Source organism: Anolis sagrei, chromosome 5 (assembly GCF_037176765.1).
Source record: "Anolis sagrei isolate rAnoSag1 chromosome 5, rAnoSag1.mat, whole genome shotgun sequence".
In the NCBI taxonomy this organism is placed as follows: Eukaryota; Metazoa; Chordata; class Lepidosauria; order Squamata; family Dactyloidae; genus Anolis; species Anolis sagrei.
The window spans coordinates 27,647,446-27,675,271 of NC_090025.1; the positions used below are offsets into that span (position 1 = coordinate 27,647,446).

General features: G+C 40.7%; 1 protein-coding gene across 2 annotated transcripts in view; it reads right to left on the reverse strand.

Moving 5' to 3' along the window:
- Window positions 1-27,826, reverse strand: part of MANBA (mannosidase beta) — a 66,947-nt gene that overhangs the window by 11,493 nt on the left and 27,628 nt on the right. For both annotated transcript variants that reach the window (XM_060779161.2, XM_067468617.1), the window contains exons 6-13: window positions 23,735-23,910; window positions 19,682-19,792; window positions 16,416-16,567; window positions 13,441-13,558; window positions 9,061-9,147; window positions 5,094-5,261; window positions 1,751-1,969; window positions 240-404 (exon numbers count right to left, since the gene is read on the reverse strand). In XM_060779161.2, coding sequence (XP_060635144.2) covers window positions 240-404; window positions 1,751-1,969; window positions 5,094-5,261; window positions 9,061-9,147; window positions 13,441-13,558; window positions 16,416-16,567; window positions 19,682-19,792; window positions 23,735-23,910 — 1,196 coding nt within the window. The remainder of the gene's footprint in view (window positions 1-239; window positions 405-1,750; window positions 1,970-5,093; window positions 5,262-9,060; window positions 9,148-13,440; window positions 13,559-16,415; window positions 16,568-19,681; window positions 19,793-23,734; window positions 23,911-27,826) is intronic.

The window sequence follows — 27,826 nt, forward strand, 5'->3', positions numbered from 1 at the left end:
AGGAGATTCCCTGCATTTGCACTACAGCAGCTTCCCTTATATTAGAATACAATGTCCCACTGTTCATCTTGTTGGTTGGAGATGATGAGGGCTCTAGGTCTAATGTATCTGTCTATAGAATGTCCAGAGACCCATTTGAGATGGATTTTGTAACAGGCTCTCTGCAACATACAAGGACAAATCCATATTCTTCTCTTTTTTGTCTGAAGGTGACCTCTAAAATCTTTCCAAATGCTCACCTGAGTGAGGTAAATTGTATGTTTGAAGTTCTTGATGGGGTCTGTTTCCTGAGGAAGCTTAAAATGAAGGCCCGCTTGCAGAAGCATTTGCTCATTGCCCTCTCCATGATGCTGTCGATGCTGAGAGAAATTGCTCTCATAGGACCAGTCCTCCTCCAACGATACCTATTGTTCAAGCACAACCAAATGCACCAATGCAAAAATGTCAGATTTGATGGAAGCAGCACAGCAAATAATAGAGTTTACAGTAATAAATGTTTGCATCAAACCTGTACTTGGTGCACCGATTTCCAGTGCTATTCCTTCTATGCTGCAATTACTTTTCTTCCGTTGTTTATTGTTTAACTCTGCCTGGAGTACAATCTATAGGACATTATGAAGGTGAGAGGAAGACTTGAGCAGACTTGAAGGGTTTACACATGATGGAACTTTCTCTGTGATGGCTCCCTCCACCACAAATTAGTTCCAAGCCCCAGAGAACGGTAGAGTCTCCTTCTCTGGGGGCTTTTAAACAGAGGCTGGATGGCTATCTGTCAGGAATGCTTTGATTCTGTGTTCCTGGATGGCAGGCAGTTAGATTGGAGTTTCTTCCCACTCTGAATCTATGATTCTATGAACAACAGCAATGTAGGAAAACAGGGTGATGCACTGGGTGAAGCTACCAAGCAGACTGGCAAATTGAACAAGAAAAACTGTAATATACAAGTAGGTGGAACCAAGGGAAATTTCCCACCAGACCCACCCCAACACCCTGGCTGCCGTCTCACACTTTTCACAAGCTTATGAATACCATACAGGATTTTGGGAAGGAGAAGAAATTTGTGTCTCACCCAGCTACCATGATGTCCTTGGTGAAAAGTTGAGGAAATTCCTTTCAGCCTCATACTATTAAACAAAGCTCCAAACAGACTATATAGCAGACTTCTCTAACTTGGTGACCTCTGGATTTGTTAGAATACTTTTATCACCTCAAGTTAAGTAAAGATAAATGTTTCCCCTTGACATTAAGTCTAACCATGTCCGACTCTGGGGGGTGGTGCTCACCTCCATTTCTAACCCGAAGAGCCGGCATTGTCCGTAGACACCTCCAAGGTCATGTGGCTGGCATGACTGCATGGAGTGCCATTACCTTCCTGCAGAAGCGGTACCTATTGATCTACTCACATTTGCATGCTTTCGAATTAACAGGTTGGCAGAAGCTAGGGCTAACAATGGGAGCTCACCCTGCTCCCTGGAATTGAACTGCCAACCTTTTGGTCAGCAAGTTTTGCAGCTTAGCAGTTTAACCCGCTATGCCTCCACGGCACTCTCAAGATAACCCAGACATAAATCTAGCTTGAAGATACTAAGTCAGGGAAGTTTGCTCTTAGCTTCTTGAGAAGAAGAAGAAAAATTCAAGGTGGTGTCCTAGTTAGTTGTCAGAAGAAGAATAAGGTTCAAATGAACTGTCAGCCAAAACAAGGCACTTTTCCAAGTTTAGAGGATAAGGCATACATGTGGCCTTGACATACCTGTGTCAAGGTGCTGAAGGAGGGCCAAGACTGGAAACCATACTCGGAGGCAAACCGTGCCCTGGGGAATGTGGTCCAATTCCAGCAGTCACTCTGGTAGTTGTAGTAATGAACATCTCCATAATGGGTGTCATAAGGATTATGGGCCAGCCAGCCTTCCTTAACTGACTCTACGCCATTAGTAGGACTTGAGGGAAGAAAAGGGCGACTCTTATCCTCCTGGGTTTCACAGAACACAAGACAAGACAATGCGTGGGGCTCAGAGATAATAGAAGGTTTCTGCAAAAACCAGCTGAACAAGCTATAATTTGGAAAGTAAACGCAAATGCTTAAAGACTGAACAGATGAGTCACTGCCTCTTTCTCTCCCCATGTTAGATCCTTTCTGCTTAGCTAACTCACAAATAAATATTTGTTTCCTGGAATCGGCAGCATGAAACATGCTATTCACCCCAGCACTGAAAGGAAAGCAATTTCTTCAGGGGGGGGGGGGGGGGGAAATCCACCTCCAGATTATGAAGCTCTTAAAAGAAACATTTGGAACAACTCATTTGTTTTCCTATAAGGGAAATCCAGAATAGCCTTGCTTGGTATCACAGTAAGCAAAACTGACTATAGGAAAACTATCAATATCTTTCCGGAGAATGAATACACAGTGCTTTTCTTCTGTTCAGTAAACTGCCTGACTTAGTTGCCTGCCTGGGATTATAAAAAAGAGAAGGACAGAGAATGGGCAAGCCAGAGGAAGATGGGGCAAATGGACTGCGTTCTTCTTTCTTGGTCATCTTTTACAGACGTGATTTTGGAATGAAAATAGCCGATGTACTGTATAATTTATGTTTTGTCATAAACAGAACAGTTGCAGTCCCTGTAAGTATTGTGACAAGGTTATCAGGCAGGTATGTTCTCTCCAATTAGCATCTTATTTATGTTTATTTGACAGACAAGTGTGGATTCAAAAGAGTGCATTGCTTGGAAGACTAAACTAAGCCAGGTAAAAATAAGGCCATTACCAGCGCATCACATTTTCCAAGATAGATTGTGAATTAATTCTACAGTGAATGCCTTCATCTCCCACATGTCTAACTGATGTGTTGCAAAGGCTTTCATGGCTGGAATCACTGGATTGCTGTGATTCTGGCCTGTATGGCCATGTTCCAGAAGCATTCTCTCCTGACATTTCACCCACATCTATGACAGGCATCCTCTGAGGTTGAGGGGTCTGTTGGAAACTAGGCAAGTGAAGTTTAAATATCTGTGGAATGTCTAGGGTAGAAGAAAGAACTCTTGTCTGCTTGAAGCAAGTGTTAATGTTGCAATTGGCCGCCTTGATTAGCATTGAATGGACTTGCAGCTTCAAAGCTTGGCTGATTGCTGCCTGGGGGAATTCTTTGTTGGGAGGTGTTAGTTGGCCCTGACTGATTCTTTTCTTGAATTCTTCTCAACCTCTGAAGACGCCTGCCATAGATGTGGGTGAAATGTCAGGAGAGAATGCTTCTGGAACATGGCCATACAGCCTGGAAAACTCACAGCAACCCACTGTATAATTGATCATCTCAAATAATTATTAGTAATTGTTGGCAGTAGTTATATTTCAAGCTGATGTTCTTCATGAACAGAAGACTCTCTATCCCTGCTGCCCTTCAAATGCACTAATAATACTACCTTGCGTGGCTGTTGGTCAGCCTAGTTAGGGCTTTTGGGGACTGAAATTCAAATAATCTGGACGGTGCCAGGTTGAGGAAGATTGTAGGGAAGTGAGAAAAAGAGATATCCAAAAGAGTCACAGTGGATTGAAATCAAATAGGTAGAGATTTATTCGGAACTTGGACATCTTACTTCAGTAGATTACAACTCTCCGAATTCTGCATCAACATGTTCTTAATGCTGGACGGGAGACTTTGGGAATGTAAAAAGATTACATTTTGTTGGGGAATTTGAGCTAACCCTCAGTTGGGGTGATTCCATCATAAATATAGCAGAGTACCAGAAGCAAACTTCATAACCAGCTGAAACGTACATGTGATGAGTTGGGCTAAGCTTCTATTTCTTAGGATGGCACAAGACTGCAGAGTCAGATCTTTAGGTTCAAAAATATTTATTGAAGTAAAAGAAATATATTCTAGATAGAAAAGGTTTTGGAATTAACTAGCTTACTAAATCTCATCTTCTAAGAAGTAAAAGGTAAAAAGTCAAAAAAATCCATGCAGCTACATTTTGCCTAGAGAGAGAGGCAAAATGTGTATCCTCACAGGGAGGAAGGAAAAGCAGAAGAGACAATAGTGGTGAATGGCTACATGGCCAGCCCAGGACAATAGAAATACCTTTGAAAAGGAAGTTCCCTCACAGAGATTCCACCACTACATCTTCAAAGAGGGGAGGAGACAGTGGTAAGGAGGAGGAGGAAAGACAAAGCCCTTTTGGTAAACATGCATAGGAATGTGAGGGAGGAATCCCTCAGCCTAATCTTATCTCTAGTCTAGCTAATAATTGAGGTCTGGAAACTTGATGACACAAGAGACTTATGCAGTCCAGGGATGAAACCCAACACATTTCCAAGCACCTGGTCAAGCATGAGAGTTCTTGCAACATTTTTGTCGTCCTTCTTAAATGCTTGGAAAAGTAAGCCATTCACATAGTACAACCAGGCAATTAATTTATCAGCCTCCCTTTCCCCAAGGAAGACCTTCTTATTTTAATGTAAAAGGTAATCAAAAAAGGGAAAACATTTGAATAGACATACAACAGAGACTCGCTTATCCAAACTTCGCTCATCCAATGTTCTATATTATCCAACACAATCTGTCTGCCTCCCACCCGGATCCACAGCTCTTTCAATACATTGCAATGTGTTGGTGCTAAATTTGTAAATACAGTAATTGCTACATAACGTTATTGTAAATTGAACCATTTTTTCTGTCAATTTGTTTTAAAGCATGATGTGTTGGTGCTTAATTTGTAAAATCATAACATAATTTGATGTTTAATAGGATTTTCCTTAATCCCTCCTTATTATCCAACATTTTCTCTCATCCAACGTTTTGCCGGCCCATTTATGTTGGATAAACGAGACTCTTCTGTACTACAAAGGAATCACAGATGTAAAGGGAAAGTGGAAGATTTAATTATAGCCTGGGCTGATTTGAGCCCATCAGTGAAGGCTCCAAGAGAGCAGATGTTTCCAGATTTTTACATAGTGCATTTGTAATGTTCAAGCTCTGCCAGCACCATATGCAAACTATCTACCCTCTTCCAAACACAAATGGGAAATCAGCAATTCAGCAAAACTTAAAGCCCTCTAACAAGCCCACACTTTTCCTCATTTTGAGGAAATCAGTACTTACGGCGAGAACAATTTCTCGGATATTCTTCACATAAAGTGTGACATAATCCTTCACATAAATGCTCATTTTTGCACGTGGAATGGAGAACCAGTTGGCTGCAATAGCCGCTTCGTTTTCATTGTTCCCGCTCCACACAATAATAGATGGGTGAGATTTTAGCCGCTTCATCTGAAGAAGAAATGTGTTTCACTTCAAAGAAAAGTTATATGCATGTAAAAAGAAAAAAAATATGAGCAGTCAGAAATCTCTAAAGGATAACCTTTCTGCTTACTCTTTGCTATCCTACTGTCTGGAAACAGGCACCTTTAATTCCAACATGTTTTTGTGAGCTTTCGGGAGAGCAGCTTCTTATAAAGTGCTATGCTGCTTTCTAACTGTTTTTTCTCCCTTTTTTATTTTTCTTTAATGTACATTTGAAGTTGTTTTAATGTTACAGCTTGTGTAATTCTACCACACTCACTAACCTTTTAAGGCTTTTATCTATAATGTATTTGTTTTAATGTTGTCATGCATTTTGAGCTCTGATTCTGAAGAAAAAAGTAGTCTTCTAGCCCCCATGTTTTTTTAATTTCTACATGAAACTGCTGGAAAAGGTCATCCAGAGTTTTGGAGTTGGGTGCCATCTCTACGCAGGTTACGCACAACTCTACTAATTCCTAATTCCAAGGATGTCCCCCGGATCCTGGACCAGTGCCTGGCTGCTGCGATGGACTGGATGAGGGTTAACAAGCTGAAGTTTAATCCAGACAAGACAGAGGTCCTCCTGGTCAATCATGAGGCTTCAATCATCAAGCACAGGGTGGCTACCTGTGCTTGATGGGGTTACACTCTCCCTGAGGACACAGCTCCGCAGTCTGGGGGTTCTCCTGGATTCCGCGCTGATGCTTGAAGCTCATGTGTTGGCAGTAGCCAGGAGAGCCTTCACACAATTAAAGCTTGTGCACCAGCTGAAACCATACCTCAAAAAGTCAGACCTGGCTACAATGGTCCATGCCTTATTTACATCAAGACTGAATTACTGTAATGCACTCTACGTGAGGCTGCCTTTGAAGACAGTTTGGAAACTGCAATTGGTGCAAAGATTGGCAGAAGACTAAGAACTGGAGCTGGCTACAGGGAGCACACAATGCCTCTATTAAAGTAGCTCCATTGGCTGCCAATAAGTTTCCAGTCTCAATTCAAAGTGTAAGTCATCACCTATAAAACCCTGAATGTTTTGGACCCTGCCTATCTTCGTGATCGCATCCCCACCCTCATGAACTTACTTGAGCATTAAGATCTGCCAAAGAGGCCCTCCTCTTGGTCCCACTACTGTCACAACCGCCGTTGGTAAGGATGAGACAGACGGCCTTCTTGGTGGCTCCCCCGCCCCCCGCCTTTGGAGCACCCTCCGGAGGGACAGGCCTCCACACTTCCATTGGGATCTGAAGACTTGGATGTTTAAACAAGCCTTTGAGAACGTCTAGCCCCAATGGCCCGCAATCAATGACACAGCACTGCACTTTCATCCCATGCCGTGTTCCTTAGCTACAATTTGCACTATCCTATTCTCTTGTCTTGTTTGCAGTTTTACCATGTCTTACGGTATTTGTCACCATAGGTCATTGGATGTTGTTCTGAGTTTTAAATTGCTGTTTTTATATGCTATAGTTCTTACTTTGTATTGTACTGTGTGTTTGTGTTATGCTTTGTCTCGGCACTTTGTGCCGTATGTAAGCTGCCCCAAGTCCCTTCACGGAGATGGAAAAGACGTACAGAAATAAAGTGAATATTACTATCATTATTATAACAATAATAAAGTGTATTGCTATCCTAATTGGTATCATGAGACTTTTTAAAGTGTTATTTTACCAATTATTATGTAAGCATTACACTTTTTAGGTTTCTGATGTAAATGTCAAACGTTCCCACCTAAAGTCACAAAGTGACCTTAGGACTGGAAATAACTGGAAAGACTGGCATTTTCCAGATCTGTACTTGGAAGAGGAAATAGAAAAAGGAGTTCTCCCTGCACCCACTGATAAAAAAGCCCTGCTGACTCAAGACAAGAGAGGCAAAGGCAAGGGGCAAAGGCTTCAAACTTGCTTCTGATAAGGATAACTTCAAAGTTCTTAAAAATTTTCAAGTTAGGCTTATCAGTCATAAGAATAAGCTCCCTCCTCTCCTGCCTGAGCCATGCTAACTTGTTCTGATGGAATAACTTCAAAACTCAAACCTCAAGCATGAGCTCGTATTACGGCCTGACTCTATGAGGTGCCACACGGAAGGAGAAAGCTAACAGGATCAGTCAAGAAAAACAAGGCTGCAACTGGCAGTGATGAGGGAACTCTCTTCCACACCAACCCCTGCAGATTTATTCCTTTCTGGAGAAATGTGTCAGCAGTAAAGTAAATTTGGATCACACAATGTCTCACTCAGTCTTTCTCACCTCTTGTACTCCTCTTTCTCCTTCTCTATCCCAACTCCTTATCTCTTTCCTTTTCTCTTCTTGCCCCAATGGAATGTCAGAAATATTAAATATTAACTAGGCATTTTAATTACAAAAATATGAGTCAAGCACTAAAAGGGTTAAGTGGATTCAATGACTCAGCAAAAGCTGCAGTTCAATATAAGCAGATGTGCCTGTAGATTAGTAGCTTCAGTCTGTGAGAGGTTTCTGCAGAAGAGTCTCAGTGTGTTAGTAGGCCTCAGTATAAGAAGACCTCAGTGTTAGTTCACCTCAGTGTATGAGAGGCATCAGTCTGAGAGAGCCCTGAGTGTTTGAGAAGACCTCAGTGGGAGAAAGTCCTCAGTGTAAGGTAGGCCTTGGTGTGAGTAGGCCTGGTGTGAGAAGCTTGTCTGAGAGGAAGTTCCAGTGTGAAGGCTGCTGTGTGTAAAAAGCTACTATGTGAAGCTCCTGTGTAACTTCGGTGTGAGAGGAGGCTCTGTGAGAGCGAAGCTGGTGATCAGCATGAGAAAGAAGCCCAGGGTCTTCTTTGTTCGTGTTATGGAATCCTTGTTTTTGTAACCATATTATTTTGCTATAAAGAAAAGCCTCCTATGGAAGAGATAACATTGGTCTGTGTGTTTTTGTTCTTTTTATCACTTTTGGCTACTCATGCTGGGTCACTCTGCTGTACATTATGAGAAAGGTCTTTTGCTATGAAAACTACTCGCTCAACATGGACTCCCTTCTTTGGTCCTCCCTCCACCAAGTAGACTCTCATTGTACATCACTGGAAACCTTTAAAAAAACTTCTTCAGAGTTACAACATAAAGGGAAAGCTTAAGAGCTTCCCCTCCCCAATTTCAGCAGACAAATTAGGCTTTTTTCACATACACCAATAGAAAGCATTTTTGAAAGTCATCATTTTTGGGGTAGGGTGAGGGTTGAGGAGGGGGCTCTACATGTTGGCTAATGGTATTCTACATGAAATACACTCTGGGAAGGCTTTTTTGGTACAAATAGGGCAGTGGTTCTCAACCTGTAAATCCTCAGATGTTTTGGTCTTCAACTTCCAGAAAGCCTAACAAGCTAGTAAACTGGCTGGAATTTCTGGAATTGTAGGCCAAACACCTGGGGGCCCACAGGTTGAGAACCACTGTAATAGAGCTATCTGGTTCAATATTAATAATTCTTCTCAGCCCAACCCTCTTATGACTTACTCTGACTTGAAGAGTTTACTTAACACCATGTTTTGAGCAAGAACATGGACCGCAATATGATCAATGGGGCAGAGAGAATAATCATGTAAAAGCAGCTTATCTCAGAGAATAAAATGAATGTGAAGATTGACTATAAATTGCTAACATGAGCATCATTCAACTTATTTTTCTTATTTGGTTAAGGCTGCTTAGCAAACATGCCACTACTTGTGCAGTTTGGGCTCATGGGAAGAGAAAGATGGGAAGCACTGTGTAACTGTAGTCAATAATAGTCTCTGTGTACATTTAGGACTGTGATTCTAAAGAACTGAATATACCATACCTGGTGAGTAATTTCAGATCTTACTGAGTCTAAATAACTCTGGTCAGTTGGGTAAAGGGCACAAGCAAACATGAAGTCCTGCCAAATCTAGGGAATGAAGACAAAATGAAAAAAAAGTCTTTAGCCACTTCCTCTGTGTAAACAGTCTGCACATTCTTCAGGTTCTATCACTCAAGACTCCCGTCCCCAGCCCGACATCCCCCAGACATGTTCTACCAGAACTCACATCACCCCAACCATTGCAGACAACAGTCATGCAGTTTACAGATAATGGCACTTGGGGGGGTGGGGAGCCTTGCCCCAGTTGTTTTAAAGACCCTGACTGTTTCAAAAATGAAAGAAAAGGTGACTAGGTATGATGAATCATAGATTTCAGGAGCTCGAATGCTGCCTAGTCCAACCCCCTGCCATGAAACAACATCCAACAAAAGCACTCCTGAAATATGCACTTCCAACTTCTGTTTAAAGGCATCTAGCATTTGAAAGTCCACCATTCTCTTATGCAATTTCTTTCATTATAACACAACTTTAGGTTGAGAGCCAGTATGGTGTAGTGGTTTGAGCACAGAAAAAGGACTGGAGACCAGAGTTCACTTACCCCTTTTGGTCATAGAAACTCACTGGTTGATCTTGAGTGAGTCACACTCTCAGCCCCAGAAAACCCCATTATAGTGTCACCTTGGCACAAGCCCCGTAGCCAGGATTTTGATTTGGGGAGGGTGGGAGAGGGGGGGGGACTGAGTTTGATTTGAGGCACTCAAAATGGCCAGCTCCTCGTCAAAGGAAATTTAGTATAATGCCAAGATTTTAACTTTGTGGTTTTTCTATACATTGTAACTGTATTCTCAATTTGCTTCTGACACGATAAATAAATTCCTTCAGATATTTAAAATGGTTACTAAGCCACCGTTTAGGCTTCTCTGGTCCAATGGTTGAGCCAAAATGACACATGGAACTTAACTCACTCACCCAAGTCAAGATACACAATATCCAAAACTAACCAAGTTATTTTAGTACATACTTCAAACAGTTGTACAAGCACTTCATCCCATCCATAGCATTAATGACACCATAATAAGAAAGGAACAACCAGCTATTTGCTCACCCTTTCATGGCACTTAAATTAGCTGTCTGAATTAGTTGTCTCCTCGGTAGGGCTGGCCTTGATAATTTCCACTCAGACTACAGAGATAATAGACGGGGGAGGAAAGAACATTATTGTGACCTTCATAGCAATCATTTTAGAAGGCTATGGGAGATGGTGTTGAGGGTCTGATTAAAATGGCGGGGGAGTTATGGGCTTACTTAAGAGTCTTTTGTCTTTCTTCCCAAAATGTTTGCACTGAAATACACTAGGAACAAAAATAAGGTTCCTGAAAAGTGGGAGTTCCATAGGATTGGGGCAGTTTTTAAAATACTGAAAAACATACTGAAAGGGTACAAACTGCATAGGCATCCTAAGTGATCTGGGTGAGGGAAATGGCTTTCCATCTTGAAACATCAAAGAGGTTCCCAAAGCCCACTACACAGTGTGGCACAGACAAACGCTCAATTTTATTAGGATTAGTAGCTTAGTGATTTTCTTCTCAGGGGCAGATGATGGTTTCCTTGTGTAAGAGGCTGGAAATCTGTTTAGTCTGAACCTTTCCCCAAAATAAGTGCCATCCTCTGGACAGCGTCATTGCAGTTCAGTACAAAAGCTACACAGATTCACAGTCACATTGACAACGTACCGATAGTCTTTTTCACACTGAGTCACTGCACACCTGCGTCAGTGAAAAGTATGGTAAATGGCAAACAGAAATTCAGCCTGTGTGGCCCTTTCTCAACACAGATGCTGTAGGAAAAAAGCCTCAGCTGCTGAATTTCCACTGGTCTTGCAATAGCTAAAGGAGTCTCTCCTTCTCTTTAGTGATATATCCACTTGTGTCCTGTTTCCATGGCATGGTGGAAATGGGGGTGGAACACAGAAGTGTTGCATTTGGGTGCGGTCCAAAAAGGGGGGGGGGGCTACGCTTTGCCTGGTGACATGTTTGATCAGAACTCTGGAATGTGTGCTTAATACAAGATAACTTCTAAGTTATGTAGGCATTATTTTTAAACAGTTCAAAGAAGGCATTGCCCTTCCAGCCATACTTATGCATGTCTGTAACTTTCTTGAAAACATTCCTCTGTGCCTGGCCTGAAGCTTTCTGTTCTTGGTCTCAAGCCAAAGCCATGTCATTTCTAAATGTATATCTACCTTCCAAACCAGAACATCTTAAAACGATTTGTTGTTTCTGTGTGCCTTCAAACCATTCCTGACTTATGATGACCCTAAGGCAGCGTTTCTCAATCTGGGGGTTGGGACCCCTGAGGGGTCCATGAGGGGAGTATCGCGAGGGGTTGCCAAAGACCATCGGAAAGCACAGTCTTTTCTGTTGGTCATGGGGATTCGGTGTGGGAAGTTTAGCCCAATTCTATTGTTGGTGGGGTTCAGAATGCTCTTTGATTGTAGGTAAACTACAAATCCAAGCAACTACAACTCCCAAATGTCAAGGACTATTTTCCCCAAACTCCGCCGGTGTTCACATTTGGGCATACTGAGTATCCGCGCAAGGTTTAGTCCAGATCCATCATTGTTTGAGTCCACAGTGCTCTCTGGATGTAGGTGAACCACAACTCCAAAACTCAAAGTCAATGCCCACCTAACCATTCCAGTATTTTCTGTTGGTCATTGGAGTCCTGTGTGCCAAGTTTGGTTCAATTCCATCCTTGGTGGAGTTCAAAATGCTATTTGATTGTAAGGAAACTATACATCCCAGCAACTACCAAATGACAAAATCAATCACCGCACCCCACCAGTATTCAAATTTGGGTGTATCGGGTAATTGTGCCAAATTTGGTCCAGTAAATGAAAATACATCCTGCATATCGGATACTTACATTACGATTCATACCAGTAGAAAAATTACAGTTATGAAGTAGCAGCAAAAATATTGTTATGGTTGGGGGTCACCACAACATGAGGCACTGTTTTAACAGGGTCGTGGCATTAGGAAGGTTGGGAACCACTGCCCTAAGGCAAACATATCACAAGGTTTTCTTAGCCAGATTTCTTCAGAGGGGTTTTTACTTGGAATCTTCTGAGGCTAAAAGAGTGGGGCTTCCCCAAGGTTAATAGCCCAAAGGGGATTCGAACCCTGCTTTCCCAAGTCCTAGTGCAACCAGTACATCATAGTGGCTCTCAATAAAACAATTAAAACAAGAGAAGAGCATAATTTCCTGAAACCGGAACAGCTAAAGGCCACCTTTTTGAAGGACAGTAAGAAACAGCAATGGATAATTTTCCTCTTATCTCCATAATTACAGCAATTCTAATAAGATATCATAAAATTATTTGACATAAATTAAATGGGAAGTATATGCTGCACGTGTCTATTTCCTCTGCTTTATCTTACAGAAGATTGTTTTTTTTGCATTTGTCAGAGAGAAGAGATAAACATAAATCTGTGTGCGAGGGGTGTGCACAGTCCTTGCCTCATGATTGTACTTCAGTAAAGCCAACAAAAAACAAGCACCAGCACTTCTTGTTTTCTTGGCATCTGGAACTGCTCTGGGTTACCAAGGTGAACCAAGGTCTCGCTGGATGTGCGTGGGAGAAAATGTCATGTCGAGGTTTACTTAGAGGAAGAAACTGAGTTTTGCAATAATTTCTAATTGTAACCTACAAACCCCTAAATCTCAGCTGATTGCTCTGTCATGCTACTGACAACAGCACTGCTAGCATGGCTCATCCCTTGTACTATCTGAATTAAGCACTCTGGCAAATCTTTAATTTTTTTGCAAATGGGCAATGCAGAAATATGAAGAAATCTTAACTAAGAGAGAATGGTTCTTTACAGTCATGTCCATCAAAAGGGAGCAAAAAGCAGAGCAAGACTAGAAAGGCAGACAGAATTGCAGGCCCGATTCTGTCCTAACAAGTCCCACAAACTATCTACAGACCCACTAAGAAAATCCAACAAATGCCACGTTTAGCAAAAGACAAGAGGGATCCTCTCACCTCTGCAGGAGTCTACTGTATACCATGCAACTGTGGACAAAACTACATAGGGACCACCAAACACATCATCGTTCAAACACGAATCAAGGCACATGAAAGGCACTGCAAACTAATTCAACCAAAGAAGTCAGCCATAGCAGAGCACTTGATGAACCAATCTGAACACAGCATATTATTTGAGAACACAGAAATGCTGGACCATTCTAACAACCATATCAGACTACACAGAGAAGTCATGGAAATCCATTTTTAAAATTACTTTTAAAAATACCATTACAACATTTAAAACATTATTTATGGTTTTGTTTTTAAAAATCTACTGTGGGTTTGTTTACCATAATTCCCAGTTCATCGCAGATATCATAGAACTCATCTTGCTCATATATACCTCCTCCCCAAACACGAAGCATATTCATGTTGGCATCAGTTGTAGACTGCAAGAGGAGCCTTAACCTGTAAAAATGCAAATGGAATTCAGTTTTGAATGAAATGGCATTACTTGTTAAAAACCTACAATGACTTCACATGAAAGCAATCTATTAAGTTCAGTGCATAAAGGAAGGTTAGGCAGTGCATGCCTAGCCTTTTTCCATTTCAGCTGGACTTGCATGGGATAACAATGTGAATCCTGGTGAACGTAAGAAGATTTTTTTTGAAGTGGACATCTTCAAATAATGATTGCTTTTTTCCCCATCCATATCTAAGGCAGAATCAGTGCCAACTTCAGACAGAAAGGAACTAGCCTTTTTATCTTGCCCTGTTCCTTCAAGGGATTTTCTGTATAATCATTGGACTCATGATCTTATTTAGACAATGCAAGCAAGTCTTTCTCGACCTTTTTATCTTGGAAGGACCCTTAATCTAATTTTCAGATCTCAGGAAATCCTTGTATCAAAAATATAAAAAATATTGCATCTACAGCTCATTTTTTCAATTCTTTTGCAACCTTTTTTATTTTTTAGTGTACTGAAAAATATTTCTACTGCATTCTTTTTTAGTCATAATCTCTCATGGAGGATTTCCAGGAACCCTGTTCAAGTACTCTGCTGTAAGGTATACTACTGTTTCCAGCAAAATATTATCTGGTATCTTAAAAACTAATGAATGGCTGTGTGGACTGCAGCACAGCGCTTAACTTTAGATTTTGTGTTGTATTGTATTTATTGAAACATATCCTGTCCTGTATCCAAAAACCTCAGATTGATGTGCAATAAAATCAATTTAAAGCAATACATAGCATAGTAAAAGTAAAGGTTTTCTCGACATTAAGTCCAGTTGTATCCGACTCTGGGGGTTGGTGCTCATCTCCATTTCTAAGCCAAAGTGCCGGCGTTGTCTGTAGACACCTCCAAGGTCATGTGGCCAGCATGACTGCATGGAGCGCCAATACCTTTCCGCTGGTGTGGTACCTATTGATATACTCACTTTTGCATGTTTTCAAACTGCTAAATTGGCAGAAACTGGGCCTAACAGCAAGAGCTCACCCTGCTTCCCGGATTCGAATTGCCAACCTTTCGGTCAGCAAGTTTAGCAGCTCAGCAGTTTAACCCTCTGCGCCACTGGGAGTTCCTATCATTGTGCTATCCTTATACATAGCATAATAATTTTAAAAGACTAAAATATATATTGGAATCAGAATATTTAAACCCAGTTGAACAATATTAAATAACAATTATCACAGAAGATGTGCAAGGAAGATATCAACTAGGCCTCAAATAACAACAGCAATAATAATAATCATCATCATCATCATCATCATCATCATCATCATTATTTATAGACTGCCCTATCTCCCCGAAGCGAATCAGAGCGGTTTCCAACAAATATGACATTCAATGCTAAAAGAAAAACAATACAAACGGTTTACATCAGGACAAGACACATTAGACAATATATAACAACATAACTATATCTTAGTAATCAAAATAGTGAAAAATAAACTAAAAACATAAACTAAAAACATAAAATACAAAAAACCCTGATAAAACACACTAAAAATACAATATAAAACCAAGTACATTGGAGCTCCATCAGGCGAAGTTCAACAATAGCAATGGCAAAGGCTTTAATAAAAAGCTAAGTTTTGACTTGATACCAGAATGACACCAGCATTGGCACCAGTCAGATCTCTGTGGAGAGGGTGTTCCATAACTGGATTATGAGAGGAGAGTAATCCATGACTTGATATGGTAACATGTTAAGGGGCTGAGACTTGAAAACACTAAAACAAATCCAAAAGGCATATTTTTATTTTACTATAAGGAACAGCATTTTACTATGCAATTGTAATAACAGGACTTGAGCATTTGTAGATTTTGGTATCCATAGGGACCCTGGAACTGTATTTAATTTCCATCTACAACAGGAATGGGAACCATACAGCCCCCTAGATTTTGTTTACAAGTTTCAGCATTCCTTATCTCAGACTATGTAGACTTTAAATCCTGGGAGTTGTAAGCTAGCTGGATCTGGAAGGCCCACAGATTCCCACTTCTACTGTTTAACAGTTTTGTTTTGTTTTGTTTTTTCATGTCAGGAGTGACTTGAGAAACTGCAAGTTGCTTCTGGTGTGAGAGAATTGGCTATCTGCAAAGACGCTGTCCAAGGGACACCCGGATATGTTACCATCCTGTGAGGGGCTTCTCTCATGTCCCTGCATGAGAAGCTGGAGCTGACAGATGGGAGCTCACCCTGCTCCCCAGATTCAACTGCTGACCTTTCAGTCAGCAGTCCTGCCAGCACAAGGGTTTAACTTATTGCGCCACCAGGGATTCCTGTTTTCAAGCTGTGAATTGTTTCATCTGAGGGCGCAGAACCAGGAGGGCTGACTGCATCAGCAGGTATTGTAATGTGCACAAATTATTACAATGTCTGAACATTTTGTTTCATAGAATGGTTCCAGTCAGACTGTTTGATTTGGTGGGATATATGGCATGACTGACTGAAAACTTATACGGCATGTTTACAGATCTCTCATTGGCCTCTTTCAGAAACCACACTGGGTAGGAAGGAAAAATCACTCTTTTGTAAGTATGCTTATGTCAAAACCCTATCTAAAGAAAGCTGAAATGTGAGGCAGATGTTACGAATCCTTCCTGTCATGCTACCCTTTCGTGTGCAAGGAGTATTTTGACATACAGGCCTTTTCAGAGAGAAGCACTCTTCACATAAACTTTCAAGCAGTTCAATCCTAGAAAACAACTGTGCTCAGGTAAATGAAACCAAATATGGTAATTCCTACTCATCTATAGCCAAAGGCAAAATCTTTGCATTCACTTGATATATTTAAAGCTTTTCAAAGCAAACTTACATGCCAGGTGTCACTCTGTCTTGAAAGGAATCTGCTGGAATCCAGTTGGATCCCTTCACAAAAACTGGAAGTCCATTGATTCTGAAATAAAAACTCAAACCTGGCGACCCAGGAATGGACTCCTCTATCAGTTCTACTGTTCGAAAATAAACCTGGAGATAATTAAACATATATACAGGTTTACAGAAGTTGAAAATGGCAAAAGAAATCAGACTTCCACTTCAGGAACAACCAGTAGAACCAAAATCTCATTCATGGTTCCTTCTTTTCATCCCCCACTATGTGCAGAATAACAAATAATGGGATCTTATTGCGAGGTTTGTTGAAGTGACTCTTGAATTGCGATTCAATTAATATAATTTGGAAATTGCTGGGAGATTCTAGTGCCCTTATGTATACATCTCCAGCAGACAACATGTACAAGTGCTATAGAACACCCACACAGCCCGACTGAGGTGACTGAAAGAGAAATATGATGAAACTACTGGACAGAATGTTGACTGTAATTAAACTACATTTACAGAGACTGACAGCAATTTGAGACCAGATTTTAAAAAGTATGTCAGTCTTTTTTTTTTTTTTTTTTTTTTTACAGATGGCCCCCTTTATCAGAATTAGACTAAAGGACAGAAAAACAGGTGTGAGACTCTGCTATAAAAACAAGCTGGCAAGAAAGAGCATGAATCACTTTCTTTGGAAATTCTAAAAAGGGGAAGCAGAAGCAGCAGGAAATGTTCTCCTCCAAGTGTGGGGACCTTCCACAGCCTAGCACTTCCTAGATGTATTGCACTACAGTCCCAACATCAACAATCAGCACAATCACTGGACATGCCAAATAGAGTGATAGAAGGTGTAGTCCCACCCATACTGGAAAATCTTATTGGAGAACGAGGCTGCATTCTCTGCAAGGTTTAACATTTCAAGTATAAAAAGCCAAAGGAATTTTGCAATAACAATTTTGCAATTGTTAAACTAAAATTGTAAAATTAAAGCACTCCGTAATGAGCAGGTTCTATCAACCATCCCAAAGCAAGCAAGTTATTCCAGTTTTTCCTAGAGAAAGAGTGTGTAATGTGTGGCCCTCCAGGTTTGGTGAACTACTATTTCCATCCGCATAATTAACTATCAAATTTTGGTAATATTTATTATTTTATTTATAGCATTTATATTCCACCCTTCTCACCCCGAAGGCAAACATTCAATACTGTTAGGCAGGCAGGACAGACAACAGATAGAGGTGTATGACAGCATTTTCCCAACTTCGGCATCTTGGAGGGTGCTGTCACTCCATCCCCTATGATGAAGAGCCCTTGATCATAGACTTCCTCCTTCCTTTGATCGCAGGCATTTTCTGGTATTTCCTCTTTGTGGTGCCGTAAAATACCTCCCCATTTAAGCGTTGCCTAATTTCTCTACTCACACCTCACAGCTGTTTTCAAACTGCTTAGGTGGAGAGTGAGCTAGGCTGAAGGCAGTGTGATAACCCCGACCCAGGCTTTGAACTGCTAACCTTTTGATTGGTGTGATCTATTGTTGCTGGTAATTAACCAGCTGTGGGGATAAACTGGGATCTGGTAAAGAAGTATTGGAATCTCACCATGTTTTAACCCCACATAATAAATGTAACCTGCTGTTTTAGAAGCATTCGTTCCAATTCCCCAGTTTCACAGTATAGTAAAAAAAAATCAGATTGTTGACTATGCTGATGGTCTAGTAACTAGAGATTAACGAGGCAATAATAAAACTTCCCAGATGCCCCAATTTCCTGCCCAAAGGAAACAATGAAAATATTAGCATTATCCCCTACCTGAGATGAACTATGTCCATGGGTTATGATCCACATGCTGACTCACACCACCCTCAAGTGTCAAATGTATTCATACATTGTGCCAAGCTACTAACAAGGAAGTTTTAAGTGTTTTACTTTTTTTAAAATGCTAAAGTTGATGTCTCACATTCTCACACTATTGCAAATATACACGGCATTTCTTATCCAAATGTTAAAGAAAAATTCCAGCACATAATTTTCATCTCTGTATTGTGATACTTTCATTTGCACATCCATGATACAGTTAACAAGAGTTTCTCAAGCTCAGAAATGGCGTGAGCTTGAGAGTCTGGAAAATAGAGCTGTAAACCTTTTAATGAAACACCTCTCCCTTTTTTGAATTTCAAAATAGCTGTAATTTCTCTGTGTCTGCCTGGTGCTTGGGAGAGGTGAAAGCTGGCTGCCAGTCATCTTCTAATTTTGAGAGCCAACAGAAACATTGTACAGTTTAAGAGGAAGTTGAAAACCATTTCCATGTGGTGGCTGCTCCACATGTTTATCACTTGAACTGACCTGATCATCTGGAGCATTTTCACCACAGTGACTGCTAGGAATGTGTACTGGTAGCCACAAATTAGTCTCTTTGGGGGAATCATGAATGTGAAACTAAGAGAATAGGTCACATCATAGCTGTTCAAAGAGAAGACAAGGTCCCAGTTCTTTCCTACTTTCTTCCAAGGATGCAACAACACATGCATTCATCAACCCTTCCAAATGATGGATGCAGGATGTTAATGCAGCAGCTGTAGGCTCTGGCTGCCATCCCATCTCTCCGTCGGATAGAAGCAACCTGAGCACAGAGCTGCAGATCCTGGGTGGGAAATCCCTGACTCATGAGCCTTATATGGCCTACTTAAGATTCACTGGTTGTCTGCTGGGAGGAGACAGAGCAAGAGGAAGGTGAAGTGAGGACAGAGGGAACCCCAAAGACAGAAGTCAACTTGATTCCCTCCTTGCCTTCCTCACATGGGGGAACAAAATGTAATAAACCTAGATTTATGCCCCACTTGCCTCCCTCCCATGAAAGCTCCAGCAGGTGTTTTGGACAGGCAACTAAGGACAGTACAATGGGTCCTTGGTATTTTATGGGATTTAGTTCCAGGGCCACTGAGGATATCAAAATACACAGATACCCAGAACCCATGATATACAATGGAGTAGTAAAATGGTGTCAAGACGTGCTTTTTGGATTTTTTTTTAATCCCAAGATGTGGATGGTAGAATCCATACATACAGAACCTGTGGATATGAGGAGCCAACCATACTGTGATATCAAAATCAGGGATGTAGCAACACTTCCAACAGCAGGCATCTGGCAGCAACTTCTAACATCATGTGATAGGATGGATTATGACTCCTGGTTTACTGATTCATCCCGCTTTCCAGGAAGCATCAAACACAGAAACATAAATTACAGACAGCATAAGAGTTGGCATACCTTTGAAAACTTCTTAATCTCATAATCACCCTCCATGTTAAACACTGCTGTCATGTTGTATCCCGTCTGGTTTCCATGTCCTCTGGGCCACCAAGTTTCCACAGTCACATTCTTTTCTCCACCAAGGAAAGAAATATGATATAAAGACAAAAGTCAAGCTAAAACTATATTGTTTTAATTGTTCCCTCAAAACAGAATAATGACCTAATTTGGGACTGCAGCAACATGCCTGCTTAAGTAAAATAGATGTTGACGTTTAATTTTATCTATTACTGGCCATTATTAAAAGTCATAAGTCTGTACAAATATCCCAAACAGACAGATCTATGTTGAGTATTGAGTGCTTTAATATTTCACAGACAGCAAGTGTGGAGGAAACCAGTTAAGAATATGTAATGCTAGTTACCAAAGGCATGATTACAAAGCTCAATCATTAGTGTTTCCTCTTTCATTACTTGGAATTACATTGAACAGTCAATATACAAATAGTCACGAATTCTGAACACACAAGAGAATGAAGCATTTTTAATATGTACCTTCTACTGTGCTAAGTAAAACAGAGAATTGCTTTTGAAGCAAAGGCACTGCTGGAGCATATTGATTGGCTGTTAGTGATGTCATATCCCAGCTCAACCATTTGCTATTTCTTAGCTGGAAAACACTAAATGCACTCAATTTTGGCAGCGGGGGGGATGGGGATTACACGTTTTAGAGAGCTCCAGTCAGTTCAAGCAGTTTCAGCTTTGGAACGCTGCCCAGGGATTAGTTCTGCTGCTTCAAATAATACATTTCCTTATAGTTTAATACACAAAACATGACCTATCAACATAAATTATAGATGCAGATGGTCTTTGATGTATAAAAGTGCACCCCTGAGTCCTTTGTCATACAAATATGGCATCAGGAGGCATGAAAGCTGGAAATGACAAAAGGTGAGCATTCAGCCCATCTGGTTATACTGATGAAGAGTTCTGGGTTTGTTTTCTTGATGGGAGAAGGGCATTCCAGCTCTAGGGATTACCAAATTAACTGATCTGCTCTCCCGCCTATGTATTTCCATCTCAAAATTGATATTTAGTAAATGACATTAAAACTAACATTGCTGTTGCTTCCCACCTCCCCCCGCCTGTCCCCCCTCACACACCACAGTGTGAAATTCCCCACTGTCCATTTGCAAAATGACCGCAGCAAACAAGAAATACGGTGCCTATTTTGCTCTAATATTTATGATAACTCTTTATCAACCAAGCCACCTATTATTTCTGGATCCAAATCTTTCCATTACAGATCACATATTGCCATTCTGAAGATAATCCTCCTATTGGAGCGTGTAGATTTTTTAAAACATAATTCCCAGAATCCCCCAGATAATGTAGCCAATAGTCATGGTGGGGAATTCTGGCAGTGAAATATTTTCCAGTTTGTTCACCCAAAGTATACTAAGGGAATCCAAAGAGGAAATGTTTAGTATCATTAGTGTCAAAATGATTAAGGAACTTCTTTTTACCAGGAACAGATCATTTATTAAAATCTGTTTTATTGTATCAGTTCCCAAGGATGTTTTCATTATTTTTCCAAATGGTTCTCACTAATGCAGATGTTTTCACACCTGTGAATATTGTTGTCAAGGGAAAAGATAGTGGAACTTATTTTTATTCAGTCCCAGTTCCATAGATTAAGCCTTTAAGAGTGACCTGAAATACATAACTCATGGCCTAATTTATTTATGTTAGTTATGTGACAGTTTCTTTGGGGACTTCACACCACTCCACCATGGCCTCATTTCTATTTTCCTGTAAGTAACTCAACATTAAGAACAGTGTGGTATAGTGATTTGAGAATTGCCATGACGGCATCCAAATACAGCCTTGGAGACCACATGTAGTACTAAAGCTCTATGGCTTACTGTACTTGTGATACTCTTTCTTAGGTTGAGCTGCATCACAAGACTGATGCAAATGTAAAATGACTGGGGAAGAAGGCAAGAACACATAGCACTTTGAAGTCCTAAAGAGAAGAATAGAATTTATGCACTACCATATTTCCCCAAAAATAAGACCTTGCCTTATATTTATTTTTCCTCAAGAAGACACACTATGGCTTATTTTCAGGGGGTGTCTTCTTCTTATTAAGTATGGTACAACAAATCTGTGTTTATTCAAATATAGTGATAAGTAAAATGGCAGCCACAGCTTTACTTCTTTCCCCTGAGGACACACAATACCTAAAGCAGAGCGTCCTGCTCCTCACTTCACTGAGGAGACTTCCTGGGATACAGGATGAAGGGAAGCAGCGCCGCCAACCACAGCCCCGTTGGAGCCAGTGACTCACTCCCTCTCTCACTCACTCAGGGAGGAAGCCTAGCCTATTCTGAAGGGAAGAAAGTAAAGAAGGAGGAGGAAAAAGAGGAGGAAAAAGGGGAGGAGGAGGCAGGAAGTGAGAGGGAGAGAGGCCCGGACTTGCCTCCACTGCCGCTATGGAAAATTCTTGCATTTCACTTTCTAGGTCTCTCTCTTGATGCCCCAACTTGTATCACTATGTCTTATTTTCTGGGTATGGCTTATATTGCACAAGTGCTTAGAAATCCTGCTATGCCTTATTTTATGGGTACGTCTTATTTTCGGAGAAACACAGTATTTATTTATTTATGTCATAGGGCAGTCAAACCAGGGTAAGCAAACATAAGCTTCAGGTTTGTGACACCATCAAGGAAGTCATGTAGAATTGAAGATAAGGTTATTGCTTCCCTCGCCAAAATATTCTTAAGAAGATATGGCAATTACCAGGCACAGAGAAATACATATTAAAATCAGTGCAAGCGAAAAACATTAAAAGATTAATAATATGCTGAATCTAACTTGGTCATCTATTGTTTGCCAAAGGAAACAAATGAGAAGAAACTCTGAATTTTTTTCTTCCTTGTGCCACCACCTTTCAAGCCGAGCTGGCTGAATATGGCACTCTTAATCTGAAGGATCATGGATTCAAACCTCACACGGGGCACACTTGTTTGTAACACTATACTACACTGAACATAAGCAATCTTGTCTAATTTCAGAAGTTAAGCAGCTCTGACTTGGTTATACCTTGAATGGAAGATCATTCTACTAGTAGAAGCTTGGTAACTAAGTATCTCCAAGTAATACAGCGTTAGTCAAAATGCATAGGCCAATAAGCCATTCAATTGAATGGCTTATTGGCCTATGCATTTTGACTAACCCTGTACTATGGAAGAATCCAGTCTGGCCATAGAGAACCAACTGACAGTACTGGGCTAGAATCTAATGTTCTGACTTCATACACAACAGTCCCCTGTGTTCCCAAGTTCAAATCACTGAGATTTATTTTATTTATTTTATAAATAAAAGTCATTGAGGCACCATCAATAAATGAAAGAGAGTATAATCAAGCTCAAACCAGGTATCCTAATGAAAGGAACAGAAATATAAATGTAATTCTTACACACACACACACACACACACACACACACACACACACATATATATATATATATATATATATATATATATATATATCAGTGCAAGTGAAAAACATTAAAAGATTAATAATATGCTGAATCTAACTTGGTCATCTATTGTTTGCCAAAGGAAACAAATGAGAAGAAACTCTGAATTTTTTTCTTCCTTGTGCCACCACCTTTCAAGCCGAGCTGGCTGAATATGGCACTCTTAATCTGAAGGATCATGGATTCAAACCTCACACGGGACACACTTGTTTGTAACACTATACTACACTGAACATAAGCAATCTTGTCTAATTTCAGAAGTTAAGCAGCTCTGGCTTGGTTATACCTTGAATGGAAGATCATTCTACTAGTAGAAGTCATATATATATATGGCTTGATCCTTCTTAGATTGTGCCTACAGTGCCTTTGGTTATGCTGGTTGGGTAATTCTGGAACTTGAAGCCAAACCTTTAGTAAATCAAACTGTGGCTTAACAGCCTTAGTGGTTTTTTAAACATGGATAGATACTTTGCACTGACTCTCAGGCAAAAGGAAAAAGTGCTACATTCAGCAGGACTAAGCCTCACCTTACTTATGTTTACAGGCAGCACAATGTGGCCTTCCCCAGGACGAAGCTCCACGGTGAATGTTTGCTGTGTCTGCAGCTCAGGAATACTCACTGTCACGAGACCAGAAACAGGCTTTGAGCTGACGACATCAAAATCTGACTCTATTTCAAGACTCCACTGCTGAGTATTTTGCTCTGGACAAAAACACAAACAAGAAAAGCTTGCTGAAACTGGTGGGGCACAGCTTATTTTCCATATGTACTTTTATTGACCTGCAAACTAGAATGGAAAATATGACCATGCTACAGAATGGCAAGGCCCTGAGTTTGAAAGTCCTGAGTTATTATAAGTTGTAGCCAACTTGGTGGTATATTACAACTTGAAAAGCTAGAAAGATCCCATGGAACAATCTGAGCATCAACCTCTGATTGGATCCAATGTCGATGGGCTCACTACAGGGAAGCAGCTGTTTCTTGAAGGTTAATTGTTTTTCCCTGCTTGACATGCTTTGTGAAAAAACTTAATTTATTTTTTGTTATTTTTATAATAGATGATTTATGATCCTTCACCTCTTCTTTGAAAGAAGGGTGAGATGTATATGGAGTAAATACATTTTAAAGCTACTACTATGGTTGCACGTCATTTTCTATATCATCACTGCAGTCTCTAGAGATCTTGCTGCTGTATCTGCAACAAATTTCCTATGCCAGCCATAGTTTGATGGCTGTTCCAAACTGCTGAAATTGTGTGTTTATGGACATAGTTGGCCCTCTGTATCCATGAATGCAGCATCCACAAATTCAACAATCTGTAGCTTGAAAAAAAGTAATTTTAATCCAAAGAGCACACCTTGATTTTGCCATTTTATATAAGGAATATCTATTTACTACCCCATTGTATATAATGTAAGTGCCCCCTGTTGGCGCAGTGGGTTAAACCACTGAGCTGCTGAATTTGCTGACCAAAAGGTTGGTGGTTCAAATCCGGGGAGTGGGGTGAGCTCCTGCTGTTAGGTCCAGCTTCTGGCAGCCTAGCAGTTCAAAAACATGCAAATGTGAGGTCAATAGGTACCGCTTCTGCAGGAAGATAATGGAACTCCGTGCAGTCATGCTGGCCACATGACCTTGGAGGTGTCTATGAACAACACCAGCTCTTTGGCTTAGAAATGGAGATGAGCACCAGTCCCCAGAGTTGGACACGACCAAATTTAATGTCAGGGGAAACCTTTACCTTTACATTTACCTGTATATAATGTAACTTAAATATCCACAAGTTTTGGTATCCACGTGGGGACCTGGAACCAAACCCCTGCTGATACAGTGGGTGCACTGAATGCACATATAGAAGAAATGTGTCATTTTGACTTTTGTTTTCAAGGTTTGAAATTTTTTACCAGTGAGAACAAGGACTCTTTTACTATAATAACCAAGCAGCCAGTCTTCTGTCAATGAAGAGTGACTTGTAATGCTTTCTTTCCCTCTCTCTCTCTTTCAATATTCAATGTTTCATGTAAGAGGAACAGCTGGGTGTGGAAACTTAAGATAGGCCTCTTAAGGAGGCCGATTTCAGTTTTATGAAAACTGTGGAGTACAGCAGCTGCTGAGCAGAACCATCCAGTGTTTCTATCAAACCAAGGAAAAATACATATTCCAAGATATTCAAATAAGATGATTTAGTATATGCATTACAGATAAAAAATGTTGGCTAATGTTTCATATTTGGGGTCAGGGCTCTGGGGCAAAACTAGCCCTGCTAAGACAGAGTTTGGATAGCCATTTTCTCACTATACATATTACAGAAAATAATTTAGGACAGTAGCGCTTCAGAAAAACTAGAGAGGTGGAATTATTTTTTAAAGAATTTTCCCCAGCTGTTACATTTACTTTTATTCAATCCCTTAGAACCACAGCTGGTTTTGGGGAAAGTGGAGGAGAAAGCTCATGATTGCTGGTCTGCACAGCCAGTTCTGCATATTGAACAATGCTGCATTCAAGAAAATGCGTGAAATTCTTATCCACTGTAGGCCTATGAAGTGAGTGGAATTAGACGAAGGAATGAATTGAACCCATTGTGTCTGGATTTGGTGAGGCCTAAGACTGTTTCTCTTTGGGCACTCGAGTGTGCTGGACTCATCAGCATGCTAATAACTGGCAAGGGAAGTCCCGTGTGATATCGCATACAATTCTCCAGCTCAGAAAATGACTCATTCCCAGAAAAGTGTTAGTTCAGCCTTCCTGCTATGCCTGAATAAACTACATATCTCTTGCCAAAACTTCATTAATCATCTCTGCAACAAACAATAGGGAAATCCTATGCATCAGTATATGCAGGGAGCTATACTACCTTTTTCCTCGCCAAATGGAAGAGTGCTGTTTTAAGACAGTGGACAGATGTTTGTGCACTTCTGTTTGTTCTACTCCCCCAGAGTAAATGTAACAGAGTAATAAAACCACCAACAATATGTTTTGCTACACTTTGGCTTTGCCTTAAGTGGTAAACGCACAAATTACACATTGTTGTTTGGTACAGTATCTCCAAGTCATTTCTGATTTATAGTGACCCTAAGGCAACCCTACCAAGAATTGTTCAACAGTGGTTTGCCATTCCCTTCCTTTGAGGCTGGGAGAGTGTGATTTTCAGAATATTTTTGAAATCCAAAATACTCTAAAACCACTTCATATTGGAGGCTGAGAAACTTCACATTTTGCTTTCTGGTGGTTCTACTTACTTACACAAATTGTTCAAAAAGTTATTTAAAAATGTATAAAATTACCTTCAGGCTATATTAAACACTTAAAAAATCAGCATTCTTGGGTCCCTTCTCTAAAATATTTCATTAGATATGCATCTGCAAATGCAGTTATTCTATAATCTACAAACATCCAAGGAATTTCTTGTCCCAAACATTTTAGGTAAGAGACAATTCTGATCTAGGTATCAATTCAAATAGTAAATGAGCTGCCCAAGATATTACATCGATATTTTTTTTTGTTCTTTAAACAGGTTTGTTAAAATTGAGGTCACAATCTCGACTCAATGTCCCACTGACATGTAAGCATTCTTATCCCCAAGCCTGGATTCTGGTACCATCTCACTTTAGAAGGCTGTCTCTTAAAAAGTGAAATCATTATTTCACTTATCTCAGCAGTATCTACACTAAAAGAGCAGACAATTTCCAAACAGCTGCATTAAGCCTTTTCCCAACCCTGTCCACTATCCTGTCAGGGTTCTCATTACTTCCGTCAGGTTTCCTGTAGCTGCTACAATAGTCACAGAAATTCAAGAGCATCTGCCGCCTTTCTATGTGACACAAGAGGGTGCTAGGACGCCCTCTTGCATCACTGAGGTCCACAGACTTAGAGTGACTGGAAGAAAAATTTCTTTGAGGCACTACAGTGTTCCCTCACTTATTGTGGGTGTTATGTTCCAGGACCATGCGCGATAAATGAAAATTCGCGAAGTAGGGATGCTATATACAGTACAGCTGCTTCCGCCTTTGCGGCCCTCCCTACCTCACTCACTTACCCACCCATCCTCCTTGCCTTGCTGCTCCCCGGGCCGAATCCTGGTTCTGCCACCAGGACCCGGCCTGGTGAGAAGTGAGGGAGGAAGGAAGGGTAGGTGAGCGAGCGAGGGAGGGAGGGCCACAAAGGTGGAAGCGGAAGCAGGAGCCTGGAAGAGGTGGCCATGCTGCATTTGCTGAAATACATTTAATCTATGAGAGCAACACAGCCAACTTCCTCTCAGTCTCAAAGTTGCTACAGGATCCCTTTGCATAAGGCAGTGGTTCTCAACCTGGGATCCCCAGATGTTTTTGGCCTTCAACTCCCAGAAATCCTAACAGCTGGTAAACTGGCTGGGATTTCTGGGAGTTGTAGGCCAAAAACATCTGGGGACCCTAGGTTGAGAACCACTGGCATAAGGGATCACAAATACGTAATCTCTGCTTTAGAATTTATAAGTCATTCTCTTCACAAAAAGGAGCCAGCAGACAGCTGAAAGGAGAATTTTGCACTCCTAGCAGGCAGAGTGAACAATATATTTTGCATGGGTTTCTGCCTCGCTGCAGTGAAAAGATAATGTTCTTCTGACATTTGCTTTGGGGAAAAT